The sequence below is a fragment of the Gymnoscopelus microlampas genome, assembly GCF_963454915.1.
Source record: "Gymnoscopelus microlampas genome assembly, chromosome: 3".
In the NCBI taxonomy this organism is placed as follows: Eukaryota; Metazoa; Chordata; class Actinopteri; order Myctophiformes; family Myctophidae; genus Gymnoscopelus; species Gymnoscopelus microlampas.
The window spans coordinates 6,904,107-6,919,147 of NC_139940.1; the positions used below are offsets into that span (position 1 = coordinate 6,904,107).

The window sequence follows — 15,041 nt, forward strand, 5'->3', positions numbered from 1 at the left end:
ACGCAACGCAAAGACATCATGAAACGCCAGGATGTTATCTATGGTACACACACGCACACACACACACACACACACACACACACACACAACTAAATAAATTAGTATAACACTGTGATCGAAAGTGTATGTTATCATCCATGTAGAAAGTATTTGTGTTTGCATGAAATCTAATTGTGTCTAGACAGTATATAATTGTATAATAATAAAATAGGTAATTGAATTAAGTGATTCATACATGTATATACATTAACTCATTCAGTGCCAATGAAATAAAAACATAATTGCGAACTGTGCCAGCAATTTTTAAAATTTCTTATAGCTTTTTCAAGTAGTCACAGAATATTTATCTCCAGTATAATCGATCCCCTGATGGGTGCTAATCACTGAGGGTTGCACTTTGTGGTTTCACAAATGTCAACAAGGTCATTGGAATAAGCAAGGGATAATGCATGGGGAGGTAGTCATTATTGAAATTTAAAGCCCGAGGTGGTTAATCGCCCTGAAGGGCTTTAAATTTCAATAATGACTACCTCCCCATGCATTATCCCGCTTATTACACGGCTACTTAATAAATACATAAATACATTTACCCAAAAGTAACAACAAAACGAAGTATTTCCTTGCTTACGGCAATGAAAGTATTCCATAAGTATTGGGCTGGGCGGACAAGTTCGCCTCGCAAAAACAAATGACGAAATGGAAAAAAACTCGCCCCAAAACACACTCGCCCCCCATTCTATTTACTGCCGATTTGCCTGTAATACCGCCGGATTTGCCCCGGGGCGACTATGTTTTGGGGCGAGCGTTTTGGTATTCCCCCGTTGTTGTGCCACGATAAACAAGGAAGTGCAGTGGATCAAATAGAATGACTTTTCGGTTATTGCATCGTCTATTTCTCACTTCAAATGTTTTCAAAAACATTCTTGAGAGCAACGTTTAGTTGTAAATGACATTGGTTGTTTGTTTACATGGCTGTCATGTTGGATAAAGCATAAAATCAAGCAGCTCAGGTTGATATGAGCAGGTGTTCTGAGTCTCTGATTACACAGTTTCCTCGTCGGTCTCACCGGTCATTATCATCGGTCATTATCCAGAAATAATGACCGATGACTGACCAATCAGAATCGAGCATTCAACCAAGCCGTGTAATAATATGAAATAACATAACATTGAAAAATACATACTGTAGTAAAAGAAAGGTGCTCAGGAGCCGAGATACAGCCTTTTTCAGTAATACGTTAAACAAGAAGCGGTTTAAGTGATTAACACATTATGAATGTGATGTGTTTCTCCAGAGTTGATCCAGACGGAGTTCCATCACGTGCGGACGCTGAAGATCATGGACGGCGTGTTCAGACAGGGCATGCTGGACGAGGTGCTGTTGGAGCCGGGCGTGGTCCACGCCATGTTCCCCTGTCTGGACCAGCTGCTGGCCATACACACACGCTTCCTGGCCCAGCTACAGGCCAGGAGGATCCAGGGCCTGGCCCCTGGCAGCCAGAACAACTTCACCATACACAGACTGGGAGACCTGCTGACTCAACAGGTATATAATATACATGCGTATAGAAAGGGGTGCACGTAACTTTTTTGGTCTAGTACTCAGAAGAGCACCTGGAGATGTTAGTTGGTGCTGGGGGGGGGGGTTGCTGCGCAAGAAAAAAGGACGCTTCACCAGCGATGTCGTAGCGCCCTTCTTCTAAATTCCACTGTTTTTCGCCGTTTTCTTTCCTTCACGCCGTTTGGTGGCCCATCCCCCCCCCCCCCCCCAAGGTTGGTGCCCTCTGCTGCGCTGCTTTTATCTGCCAGATTGGGACGCTCACGGCATATTTTGTACCATCACGGTGCGTTTATCATCAGAAAGGGGCGCACATAACTTTTTTGGTCTAGCTAACTCACATAACTTCTTTGGTCTCTCAACGCGAGGCGTTCTGAGTATGGATGTCCGATTTTATCGGCCTCCCGATATTATCGGCCGATATTAGCATAAAAATTGATATCGGGAAAATATCGGTATCGGTTTTTGAAAAAAAAAAAGATTTTTTTTTTTTTTGCTTTATAAATAAGTTACAGGAGTTCTTACTGTATATGGTGTGTGTGATATGAAATTTGAGCTTACCCTAATCACAATAATCCCCGCATATATCGGTATCGGTTGATATCGGTATCGGTAATTAAGAGTTGGACAATATCGGTATATCGGTTATCGGTAAAAAAGCCAATATCGGACAACCCTAGTTCTGAGCTTGTAGATCTGCTATTTTCACTATATTTAACTTGGGGGTCCCCAGTTCAAATACGTTTATTTTGGGGGGTTTTGGGTGTAAAAAAGAAATGGACAGAGTTACGCCCATAAACTCTACAGACCGTAAATGAAGCCTATTTTTCAACGATTTCAACGGCTACAAAGAAATGTGAGCTGGTTTCAACTTCAGCTACAAAGATACAAAGCTACACATAATGCTGTCATGTAGCGTTTGTAGTTTGTATCTTTTGTATCTGCCAGTGTGAACGCAGCACAATGTGTCATGGTTTTGTTTCCTGCTGCAGTGTGTGAATAAAATCAGTAGCAGACGTTCCCTAGCAACACAGCAACACTGTGATGCTAGAAAGATCTATGGTTTCTATCAGGAAGTAGTGGCTAGTCCCTGCCGACGGCCTGTATAAACAATGCGGTTGCTAGGCAACGTTTACATTTCAGATTTCCATCTCTGCGGCTCTGTGTGCGTCGTCCTGACCTGAATCCACTCCACCGCTAGGCTTCCACTGAGGTCAAAGTTCATCTTAAATGTTGTTACTTTGTCCTTGAAGCTGCAATCCAGAACTTACTTTAATGAATGAAACTAATTAATATGTATAGTATAGCAGTGTTTCCCCATTAATTCCCCATTGATTACAGGGGGGGGGGTGAGGCCATGTGAGTTCAGGTAGTCCAACAATTTTTACTTGTTGCACACATTCATAACTTGCTTTCATCCACTTTCTGTGTGTGTGTGTGTGTGTGTGTGTGTGTGTGTGTGTGTGTGTGTGTGTGTGTGTGTGTGTGTGTGTGTGTGTGTGTGTGTGTGTGTGTGTGTGTGTGTGTGTGTGTGTGTGTGTGTGTGTGTGTGTGTGTGTGTGTGTGTGTGTGCGTGCGTGCGCGCGCAGTTCTCAGGTCAGCATGCAGACGACATGAGGAAGGCGTACTCTGAGTTCTGCAGTCGACATCCCAAATCGGTTAAACTCTACAAAGAGCTGTTGGCCCGAGACAAGAGGTTCCAGCACTTAGTGCGGGTGAGAGAGGAGAGGAGAGGAGAGGAGAGGAGAGGAGGGGAGAGGAGAGGAGAGGAGAGGAGGGATAGAGGATTTGGGTGGGTTGGTGTCAGGAGGTACCAGTAAGATCTCACATGCTTTAGAATGGGGCGATAACACAAACACACACACACACACACACACACACACACACACACACACACACACACACACACACACACACACTGTTTGAAGTGAGACGGGCTCAGTTAGAATAATGAAACTATTCATGGGACTAAATACCAAGAAGCAGACAAAGATGAGAAAGAAGGAGAGAACCTTTATAAGTAAAGATAAAAGAATGGAATGGATGTGCCATATCGTCTCTGTCGGTTAGGAGCCTCGTATGTTCAAAACTGTTACCTTTCAGGATTCAACTTCAAAAATAGCGAAAGTCGCAGATCTACAAGCTCAAAACGCAGGTTTTCAGCTTGTAGATCTGCTACTTTTTGCTGCTTTTCTGTGATGTTGTAGTATGATCGAGGAGGGCATTCAATGTGCAAAAAAAAACACACGTAAAATGTGGAGATAAGAGGTTTCTGCCATGACAGCAGTGTTGATTTCGTCGACTAAAACGATGAAAAATGTCCGTCAGCTACCTTTTTCCACTGACGAAAACGAAATAAAAACTGAGCTAAGATGACTAAAACTAAGACTAAATATATTGACAATTTCGTCAACAAATAAAAACTAGACTAACATGTTAGTGAGGGACTATAGTGGAGAAGAGATCCAGTAGAACTAAAAGACTCATTTTGTGCTTGGTTGCGCTCGGGTGTTGCATGCGGAAAATAGCAGATCTACAAGCTCACAACGCGTCGCAGCGCGACGCGTTGTGATCTTATAGATCTGCTATTTTCTGCATGCAACCAAGTGTAAAATTAAGACGTTAAGACGCCATCAAGTCCCCGCCAAAATACATTTTAGTCGACTAAATCAATTGTAGTTTTAGTCGACTATAATCTTATGATATGTTGTCGACTAAAACTAGACTAACAGTAAAACATTTCAGGTGACTAGAATTTGACAAAAACTAAATGGAATTTGATTCAAAACACTATGACTAAAACTAAATCAAAATTTGCTGTCAAAATCAACACTGCACGACAGCAACGATAGGTCCCGTTCCAGCAGTGAACAGGTTGTTTGTCTTCACAGAGGGTCAGTAAGGGTCCACTGCTGCGTCGTCATGGAGTCCAGGAGTGCATTCTATTGGTCACCCAGAGGATCACCAAATACCCCGTCCTCATCCAACGGATACTGGACAACACCAAGGGTACCTGTCCGTCTGCTCTGTCTGTCTGTCTGCTCTGTCTACTCTGTCTGCTCTTCTCTGTCTGTCTGTCTGTCTGTCTGTCTGTCTGTCTGTCTGTCTGTCTGTCTGTCTGTCTGTCTGTCTGTCTGTCTGTCTGTCCGTCCGTCCGTCCGACTCAGTGTTTCCCAAGCTTTTCAGCTGGAGAGAAAAGATACATTTGGTGTGCCCAAACTTATGAAAATACTTTATGAATTAACCACTTTAAGTTAAGTCCGATTTAATAGGCAAAATAAGCCAATCTACAAGCTCACAACGCGTTGCGAGCTGGAGTTGTAGATCTGCTATTTTCACTATTTACGTTTTGTTTTGTGTATGTGAAAATGTCTGTTTTGAAAATGTTCTGAAATAATTAAAAAAAAAGTTTAGGAAGGGATATTTACTTGCAACCCATAAAAATGGGTCCGTTCCCCAAAAATGTGTCCGGACCCACTGTTTGGGAAACACTGGTCTAAACCAGGGGTCTTCAACAGGGGGTCCTCAGAGTTACTACAGGGGGGCCGTCAAATCTTTGTGTGATATGATATTTTTTACATTAACCACTAGCATCCCATTTCTGGGGAGAACTTTAGCCAAAAATAGCCGATCTACAAGCTTGTAGATCGGCTATTTTTTGACAAAGATGTTTAGGTGTAGAGGGAAAAAAAGAGCAGGCCAAGTAAAAAAAAAAGTTTAATGTGAAACTCAATTTTATACAATATAGAGGGGGTCCCTGCTTCATCTCTCTCTCTCTCAGCTAGGGGGTCCTTGGGCTGAAAAAGGTTGAAGACACCTGGTCTAAACTGACTGTGTGTGTGTGTGTGTGTGTGTGTGTGTGCGTGTGTCTTCTAGGTAACGACGAGGAGATCCAGTCCTTGTCCACATCTCTGGTGCAGCTGAAGGATCTGCTCAGCTGCGTGGACCAGCAGGTCCTGGACCTGCAGAGGACCCAGAGGCTGCAGGAGATCCGCTCCAGGATGGACCCGCGGGCGCAGGCGGAGGTCCGTGGGGGCGGGGCGTTCAGAGGAGGCGAACTCCTCCGCAGGAGCCTCATCCACGAGGGAACGCTGCTCTGGAAGACACAGAACTCCAACCGGCTGAAAGGTGTGAAAGGTGCCAAACCGATAACACTGTTTCATTTTGTTTTTTTTCAGTAACTAGGGCCGGGACTTTATCGCGTTAAATTAGATCAATTAATTACAGAAAAATTATCGCGTTAAAAAAATTAACACATTTTAATCGCACCTATTTTTGCACCGCGGAACGTTTCTCACTGGACGAGTTTCAGACGGACCGTTTATAGCAGCGCACCAACAGACGGTAATTCTCACTTCTCAGGCATGACAGACAACAACAAAGTCTACTGCAGCCAGCCAGCACAGTGCATGAAAACATGATGCCTGCTTGATAATGTTGGCTGGGTAAGTCAGAATCTGTAATGGAAGCCCCCGCCTACGCGCGCGTTTGTCCCGTTTAGGGGGGGGGGGGGGTGCGCTGGTGGGGGGGGACCTAAAATACCTAAAAATTGTACTTAAGTACAGTTCTTGAGTACTTAAAGACGTATGCCAAAATCCATTTGAAAAAATAGCTTTTCACTGTTCTCAGGTCAAATATTGATATGCGATTAAAATGCGATTAATTGCGATTAATTAATTACAAAGCCTCTAATTAATTAGATTAATTTTTTTAATCGAGTCCCAGCCCTATCATTAACACAATGAGCAAACACACCCGTGGAGTGCCATAAACCAGTGGTTCTCAAACTTTTTCAGGTCAAGTACCCCTAAACGAATGCATATTTGGTTGCGGACCCTCATCTGAAAAGAGTTCCAGATGTGGTGTTAAAAATGTAAAAGATATTCAAACATTTTCAAAGAATATCAAGATTTTTGGAAAATAGCTGATGTATGTAGGGCCCTGGGGGTCCCCGGACCCCACTTTGGGAACCCCTGCATTAGACCATGGACCAGCATAACTCTGAGAGTGTACAAATGGAACCAAATGGACCCGTAAGGGTCCATTTGGTTCCATTTGTACACTCTCAGAGTTACAGCAACATACAGGTCCATTTGGTTACTGACTATCCAACATTTATCTGGGTACCCCCTGGAACCCACTCAAGGACCCCTGGGGGTCCCCGGACCCCACTTTGAGAACCATGGCCATAAACGTCATATTATGTTTTTTTTTTAAATCACACCCTGTGTGAAGTGGGCGGTGTGTGGTCATCACAACATGACTCATAGGGCTGCACATGTGTCATGTGTTTCGCTAGCCAATCACAGTCCTGAATTTGCAAAGTCAGCCAATCACATTACAGCTAGTGGCGATGACACTAGCTGTAATGTGATTGGCTGACTTTGCAAAAGTATAGATTTGCATTGACTGTGGAAGGGTTGGCGTTGTAGACTGCGTTGTAGACTATTGGCCAATCACGGTGCAGGATTGGTCAGTGTCCAAACCTCACTTATTATCGGTTACACCGCCCCAAAAATAATAATAAATAAATCCTCAAGAGGGTTTTTAAAGGGCTCTAACGCAACTAGGACCCTTTAAAAGAGAATGGACGGATGTGACGTCATCCCAAGGGGCGGCCATGGTTATGGTTAGCTAAGTGGTTAGTGAGCCCGCGTAGGGAGCCAGATGCCCTGGTTGCCCCAGGTTCGATTCCAGGCCAGGTCAGCATATGTGTCGATGAAATGAAATTTGTCCCTGAGCAAGACTCTTAACCCCTAATTGCTCACAGGTTCTCATTGGAAACAAGACCGCAAGGACTTTCATGAACGACCTGTTAAAAGGAATTATCCTTTATCCCAAAAAAACGGACGTGCATCCGCCCCAATGATGGGATCTTGAGAACAAAAACTCCATATCTCCATTTTTTTTGGTGGTGAGAACCAGCCATTTTCGACGGGCGATCTCTCTGCAATGGCGGATCGCGGGTGAAATGTTATTGTTCCATTCTTGTCCCAGAGACACTCTTTGTTTACATCCGTGTCCTCGTCGTGGCTTTAAAAAGATCGCCAATAAATGGTAAAAAAAAACGCTGGCACTGGCTATATCCTGTTTTAAAAAACCTCTGGCACTCAATGTGTAAATAGGCTATAAAACAATTCTTGTGTTTTACCCTGTAAAACCACTTTGGTTCATTTTCGTGCGCACCCAGCATGTTGTCAATACTTTAATCAGATAACAGGTGGTACAATTATTATTATTATTATGAAGAGAAGTGACTGACTGTTGTATGCCTCTGTCTCTGCACCTGGGCTGCTAGCTGCAGCATATACAGCAACTGTGTCAGATTTCACTTACAGGGGTGGGGGGGGAGCAGGGGGGTTCCACTTAACAACAACCTGTAGTGACGATGTGCTCTCAATTAATCTTACAATTATTTCCTGTTTGTGTCTTGAACAACGCCGGCGAAGGCTGTTTGAGCTGAAACACGTCCGTTGTTGGTCTCGCTGAGGAACATGAGATAGTGAAAAGGACATTATGGAGTGCTGCTGGCTTGTTTATCTTCTCGTTGTATTTTATGACCTTGGTGTCCAGGGGCGTCAATTGGGTACCTGCTATACCTTGGCTCCAGGAAGAAAAGAAAATCATGAATAGTAGCCTAATGCAGGTTTAAGACCATTGTGTTTGTATTGTGTTATAGGTATAATGCATAGTTTTCAATGCATTTTGGGGTTTTTGACCCCCCCCCCCCAAAAAAAAAAAATGTATGTCCCTTATTTTCTTCTCTGGGAGTTGGCAACCCTAACCTTGCTATACCTTAGCTTTTGCCGAAATGACGCCACTGTTGCAGTCAGTCGTGCACGTAAAGCCTCGTCAGTTTGCTAAGGTTTGGTTTCTGTTTCTGGATCATTGCCAGGCATGTCGAGTAGGACACCTAGTGGTTGACAATGTTAATGCAGGCTGCCCGGCACACAGTATATTAATGGAAGTAATTAAAGTGGGTTCTGCTGTGTTACTGGTCTGACCGGTGTTCACATTGCATTTATTACTGGTTGGGAAATTCCCCACACTGTGACATCCCTTGTGTGTGTGTGTGTGTGTGTGTGTGTGTGTGTGTGTGTGTGTGTGTGTGTGTGTGTGTGTGTGTGTGTGTGCGTGTGCGTGTATGTGTGCATGCACTGGTGGATTCAAACCAAATATTTACTTTTCCTTCTTTCTCTGGTGTGTGTGTGTGTGTGTGTGTGTGTGTGTGTGTGTGTGTGTGTGTGTGTGTGTGTGTGTGTGTGTGTGTGTGTGTGTGTGTGTGTGTGTGTGTGTGTGTGTGTGTGTGTGTGTGTGTGTGTGTGTGTGTGTGTGTGTGTGTAGATGTACAGGTTTTATTGATGTCAGACATCCTGGTATTTCTTCAGGAGAAAGATCAAAAATACATCTTCCCTTCACTGGTCAGTACTCCTCTCTCCTCTACTCTCCTCTCCCCCCTTGAGATATCTTTTATTTATTTTAATTTGTTTAAAAAAAACCTGTAAGGATTTAGAAAACATTTTTAGAATCGGCCTCAATGGGTTAAATGCCTAATTTATCCCCTCCTCTCCTCCTGCTTTCATTTCTCTATCCTCTCTTTTCCTCCAAATCTTCACCTCGCTTGGCTCTCCTCTCATTTGTTTTTTTCTCTTCTTTGATTCTCTCTCTCTCTCTCTCTCTCTCTCTCTCTCTCTCTCTCTCTCTCTCTCTCTCTCTCTCTCTCTCTCTCTCTCTCTCTCTCTCTGTCCGTGTTTCAGGACAAGCCGGCGGTCGTGTCGTTGAACAACCTGATCGTTAGGGACATAGCCAATCAGGAGCGAGGGATGTTCCTCATCAGTCACTCCACCCCGCCGGAGATGTACGAGCTCCACGCGGCGTCCAAAGACGACCGGAACGCCTGGATGAAACGCATCCAGCAGACCGTGCACAGGTCAGACAGCATCCACATCCACAGTGTTCTCAAACCTTTTTAACCCATTGAGACCTGGAACTGTCTCGTTTTTAGATTCGAGCTAAAAAGCATTATTTTATACTTTGGCTATTCAAAAATAGCAGATATACAAGCTCGTAGCGCGGCACCGAGTGCCGCGCTACGAGCTTGTATATCTGCTATTTTTGAAAATTCGTGAAAATGTGTGCAAATCTTTGAATATATATATTTTAAAGCGAACATTTTTAACTCAAATCTTTGCTTCTGGGGGGGTCCCTGGAACAATATATTTTGATGGGGGTCCGCGGCCAAATACATATCATTTTGGGGGTCCTTGACATGAAAAAGATTGAGCACCACTGATATAGAAACATAGGTTTTTCAGAAAACTGTTGAGATTTAGGAGACATGTAGAATTGGCTTCAGGTCTCAATGGGTTAATTCCAAGCGACCACCATAACTCTGAGATGTCAAATGTCATCTCAGAGTGCTAATGTCAATGTTGCCACCTAGTGGTCTCACTGCCTCACTGTCGCTCTCTCTGTCTGTCTGTCTATCTGTTTGTATGTCTGTCTGTTTGTATGTCTCACTTTCTGTCTCTAGCTGTCCATCCAGAGAGGAGTTTCCGTTGATAGAAACAGAAGACAAAGCCTTACTACGCAGACTGAGAGGTACTGTCTGTCTGTCTGTTTGTCTGTCTGTCTGTCTCCTCTCTCTCTCTCTCTCTCTCTCTCTCTCTCTGTCTGTCTCTGTCTCTGTCTCTGTCTCTGTCTCTGTCTCTCTCTCTCTCTCTCTCTCTCTCTCAGTCGACTAAAATGTATTTTGGCGGTGCCTTGATGGCGTCGTAATGGCTGTTCTTACTCTTTGTTGCATGCTGAAAATAGCCGTTCTACACACTCACAACGCGCTGCAGCGCGACGCGTTGTGAGCGTGTAGATCTGCTATTTTCAGAGCGCAACACCCGAGCGCAACCAAACATAAATTGACGTGTATTTTAGTTCTACTGGATCTCTTCTCCACCACTAGTCCCTCACTAACATTTTAGTCTAGTTTTTATTTGTTGACGAAATTGTCAGTATATTTAGTTTTAGTTATCATAGCTTAGTTTTAGGGGTGTGGCGATATATCGTCCCGCGATATATCGCTATACGTTTTCATGACGATATGTATCATTTGCCGTTTTATTTATTTATTTATTATTTTTGTACTTTTTTTTTGCAATAATAATAATGCAAAAACAGAAGTATTTGTTTGCATCCCCCCCCCCCCCCCCCCCCACCCCCCATATATTTTCATAATAAAAAAAGTGCCATATATCGTATCGTATCGATATGGTGAGCCCAATATCGTGTATCGTATCGTGAAATTAGTGTATCGGCACACCCCACGTAGTTTTATTTAGTTTTTATATAGTTTTCAGTGAAAAAAGGTAGTCGACGAACATTTTATCGTCACAGTTTTAGTCGACAAAATCAACCCTCTCCTTCCCTCATCCTTCTTCTTCTCCTCCGCTCTCCCTTGTTCCAGCCGACATCCAGCAGAAGGACAGCGAGGTGTTGGAGCTCCTCCAGGAGAGAGTCACCCTGTTCTCCGACCTGGTGGAGGCCTCTGGGGTTGCAGGAGGTGTAGGAGGAGGAGGAGGAGATCACAGGAACCTGTTCAGAGCTGACACTCCTCAGGCAGTGCAAGGAGAGCGCCTCCTCATGGAGGCCATCACAGAAGGTAGGAGGAGGAGGAGACGGGTGTCTTGTCGTCCTGGTAGGCAAGACAAAAATGTCCATGGATGGCAGGGGGAGAGTCATGCGACGTGCTGTGAGCTTGTAGATCGGCTATTTTCTGCTTCAGAAACATCAATATTTAGCGCATCGTTGTTTTGAATTTTTGTCCGCCATTCAGAACCAAAATGGAAAGGAAGTAAAGCACACGATAGGACGACTCCGAACACAAGGACACTTGGCACATTAAGTGTGCATAAGTCTTCCCCTGCCATCCTTGGAAAAGTCATTTGCTTACTGTTGGGTGATTTATAGACGTTTCATGTTTCTGTTGTTGCTAGGAGACGTGGGGGAACTCTCTTTACACCACGAATGCATCTAAAACTACAATACTGATACTAATGAATGACTTATGTCTTATTACATCTTATGGGCAATCCGTCATAGTTTATCTAGTGTCACAGCTACTGGTGTTGTCAGATCTGACACCTTGCCAGGACAATATTAATTATATTAACAAACATTTACTGCATACACATATTATAATAAAGACGCAAACCCCTCAAATTAAAGGACATAACATGAACTGAACCAACGAGGAACTAATTATCTCTTTTCTTCATCTTTTTATTTTTCTGTCTGTCTGTCTGTCTGTCTGTCTGTCTGTCTGTCTGTCTGTCTGTCTGTCTGTCTGTCTGTCTGTCTGTCTGGCGTAGTTGACAAACTCAGTGAGTTGTTACTAGGGTCCAACATTGAGCTTCTCTCCCCTGTAACCAACGGCAACCAGAACCACACAGGAGCGTCAGTCAGCAGTGAGTTTATGTGTCTGTCTGTCTGTCTGTCTGTCTGTCTGTCCCGTCCCGTGTATGTTTAATATAAACTCTGCATAGGTGGCAAAAGGCATGGAGTTGGTCAGCGTATAACATGGCCTATTATCTATATTATATCACATGAGCAACTGTATTATACAACAATATAAAACTAACTACATTTGGTAAACATACTGATACTAGATAGTCTTTTAGTTGTTTATGAGTGACTGCATGGCCTTGTGTCTGTGTTGATTGTCCTGTCTGTCTGTCTGTCTGTCTGTCTGTCTGTCTGTCTCCCAGATGGAGACTCACTCAACAGCAGCTATGAGGTCAACGGCAGCTCTTCATCCAAGGTGAGGAGACACACCTCCTGACGGTCCATTTACCACCATGCACACACACACACACACACACACACACACACACACACACACACACACACACACACACACACACACCAGGGTTGCCATGTCTGCTTATTATAAGCAACTTTTTTCTGTAAAGTTGCTTGTAAATATTGGTAGTTGCGGGTTGCGTTTTTTTGGGCTTGTTTCTAAAGTGTAGTTGCTTATTTGGGCTTGTTTCCTAATTTTGTTTAAATCAGTGGTTCTCAAACATTTTCATGTCAAGGACCCCCAAATGAATATGTATTTGGCCACGGACCCCCCCATCTAAAAGATATTTTGTGCCAGATTTGTGGTGTTAAAATGTTTCAATTTTCTTTTTTTTCCTTTTTCCAATTTCACCTTCACTACACAAAAAATAAAAAAACAGATCTACAAGCTCACAAAAGCCTTGCTTTGCGACACTGACATACACACACACACACACACACACACACACACACACACACACACACACACACACACACACACACACACACACACACACACACACACACACTGACTAAAGCTGTTTGATCAAAGTGTGTGTGTCTATTGTCTCTGCAGGACAGAAACGGGAACCACCAGGTTCAAGACAGATCTCTGAACCAGGTAGGACGTTTTTCTAATCCATTTCGTCATTCTGGAGCACTGCTTTTCAGCATGGGGGTCCAGGGTCTTCATCAAGCGTGTCTTACTTATAAGACATAGCACTTCCTTTACATTGATCGTTAGGAACCAAATGGACCCTTACAGATCTGTAACTCTATTAACACTGAGCATTTTACCGTGTAGATCAGGGTCCTAGAGGTCAAACATCCTATCAACTGAAGGTCCGTGGCCTAGTGCAGTAGTTCTCAAACCTTCATGTCAAGGACCCCCAAATTGATATGAATTTGTCCGAAAAAAAGACACTCTAAATTATTCAATGTTTTCCCCCAAAAATTTAGATTTTTAAAATATTTTCAAAAATAGCAGATGTACAAGCTCGCAGTGTGGCACAAAGTGATGCGCTGTGAGCTTGTAGATTTGCTATTTTTTAATAGCCAACATATAAAAGTTATTATTATTTATTTTTTTATTCAAATATTTCAAATATAAAGTGTGTTACAAATAAAATGTATCTAAACTGTACAAATGGATAAAGTGCTTAAAATGATTGTGATGCTATGTTAACTACTTTGCTGAGGAACTCCCCCGAGGACGCCTGGGGGTCCCCGGACCCCACTTTGAGAAGAGGACTATCATACTGGTTGCATAGGGCGTTGGTTCTCAAAGTGGGGTACGGGGACCCCCAGGGGTACTTGAGGCGGTTCCAGGGGGTCCCCAGCTAAATGATGGATAGGAACCAAATGGACTCTTATGGTTCTGTAACTCTGAGAGTGTACAAATGGAACCAAATGGACCACACTCTCAGAGTTACATTAACATTGATTTTATAATATAAATTCGGGTCCCAGAGGTATAAATGCCATTAAATGGGGGTCCGTAGCCTAATGCATGTCAAACTGGGGGTCCTTGACATTAAAATGGTTGAGAATCACTGCTAGAAAGCCGTATAAACCTTCTCTTATTGGGGTCCCTGGCTTATCTTTTCAAATGGGGGTCCGCGGGCTAATAAGTGTCAATTTGGGGGTCCTTGACATGAAAAAGTTTGAGAACCACTGGCATAGGGTACATAGCTATACTATATGTATGTTAAATATACCAGTGTGTGAAGTACTCATGTGTTATTGATCTGTGTCTTTCAGGAGGTTTGTCACAGGCTGATCAACCTGAGCACCCAGCTCCATGCTCTGCAGGTCTGTTCTACACCAATCACTACACTGTATACTGACTGAGTCACCTCTACACCAATCACTACACTGTATACTGACTGAATACAGTCACCTCTACACCAATCACTACACTGTATACTGACTGAATACAGTCACCTCTACACCAATCACTGCACTGTATACTGACTGAATACAGTCACCTCTACACCAATCACTACACTGTATACTGACTGAATACAGTCACCTCTACACCAATCACTGCACTATATACTGACTGAATACAGTCACCTCTACACCAATCACTGCACTATATACTGACTGAATACAGTATGAATGCAATACTCTGAATACCTGAATACAATAATCACAATGTAATATTCTGCATACAGTAATCAGAATGCAATATTCTGAATAAGGTGTTCAGAATACAAAACCCTGAGTACAGTAATCAGACGGGAAATAATACGAATACATTTATCAGAATGCAATCATCTGAATTCAGTAATCATAATAAAATATGAATCTGAATCCAGTCATCTGTGTATATAGTATAATATAATAAATGTTATGATCCCTCCCCCAGTCTACAGTGATTCGTCAGGACTCCATCCTGGCGTCCGTCTGCCTGCGGGCAGGCCCCGCCTTAAACTCCGCCCCTTCCATGACCACAGCCAACACCCCCGGCGGCGGCGGCGGCCCGCCCCGCCTCGCTCGCTCCGTGTCCAGGGACTCGGGGCTGGACGCAGGGCTGGGAGGAGTGGGCCCGGGAGGAGTGGGCCTGGGAGGAGTCTGCCTGGGAGGAGTGGCGGCCAATGACGGAGTGATGCTGCGAGGACAGCTGGCTCTCCTACAGGTTAGCATTAGT

The 15,041-nt window shown here is 43.7% G+C and overlaps 1 protein-coding gene across 1 annotated transcript in view; it reads left to right on the plus strand.

Moving 5' to 3' along the window:
- LOC311038265 (rho guanine nucleotide exchange factor 2-like) overlaps positions 1–15,041 on the plus strand; it is a 99,649-nt gene that overhangs the window by 75,446 nt on the left and 9,162 nt on the right. Inside the window, 14 exon segments of the mRNA XM_084047669.1 lie at positions 1–43; positions 1,296–1,546; positions 3,148–3,273; positions 4,450–4,567; positions 5,435–5,686; positions 8,903–8,979; positions 9,316–9,488; positions 10,092–10,159; positions 11,016–11,210; positions 11,920–12,015; positions 12,316–12,368; positions 12,966–13,010; positions 14,150–14,200; positions 14,760–15,029. The exon segment at positions 1–43 is cut by the window's left edge and continues 63 nt beyond it. Of these exon segments, the coding sequence (XP_083903795.1) occupies positions 1–43; positions 1,296–1,546; positions 3,148–3,273; positions 4,450–4,567; positions 5,435–5,686; positions 8,903–8,979; positions 9,316–9,488; positions 10,092–10,159; positions 11,016–11,210; positions 11,920–12,015; positions 12,316–12,368; positions 12,966–13,010; positions 14,150–14,200; positions 14,760–15,029 (1,818 nt within the window).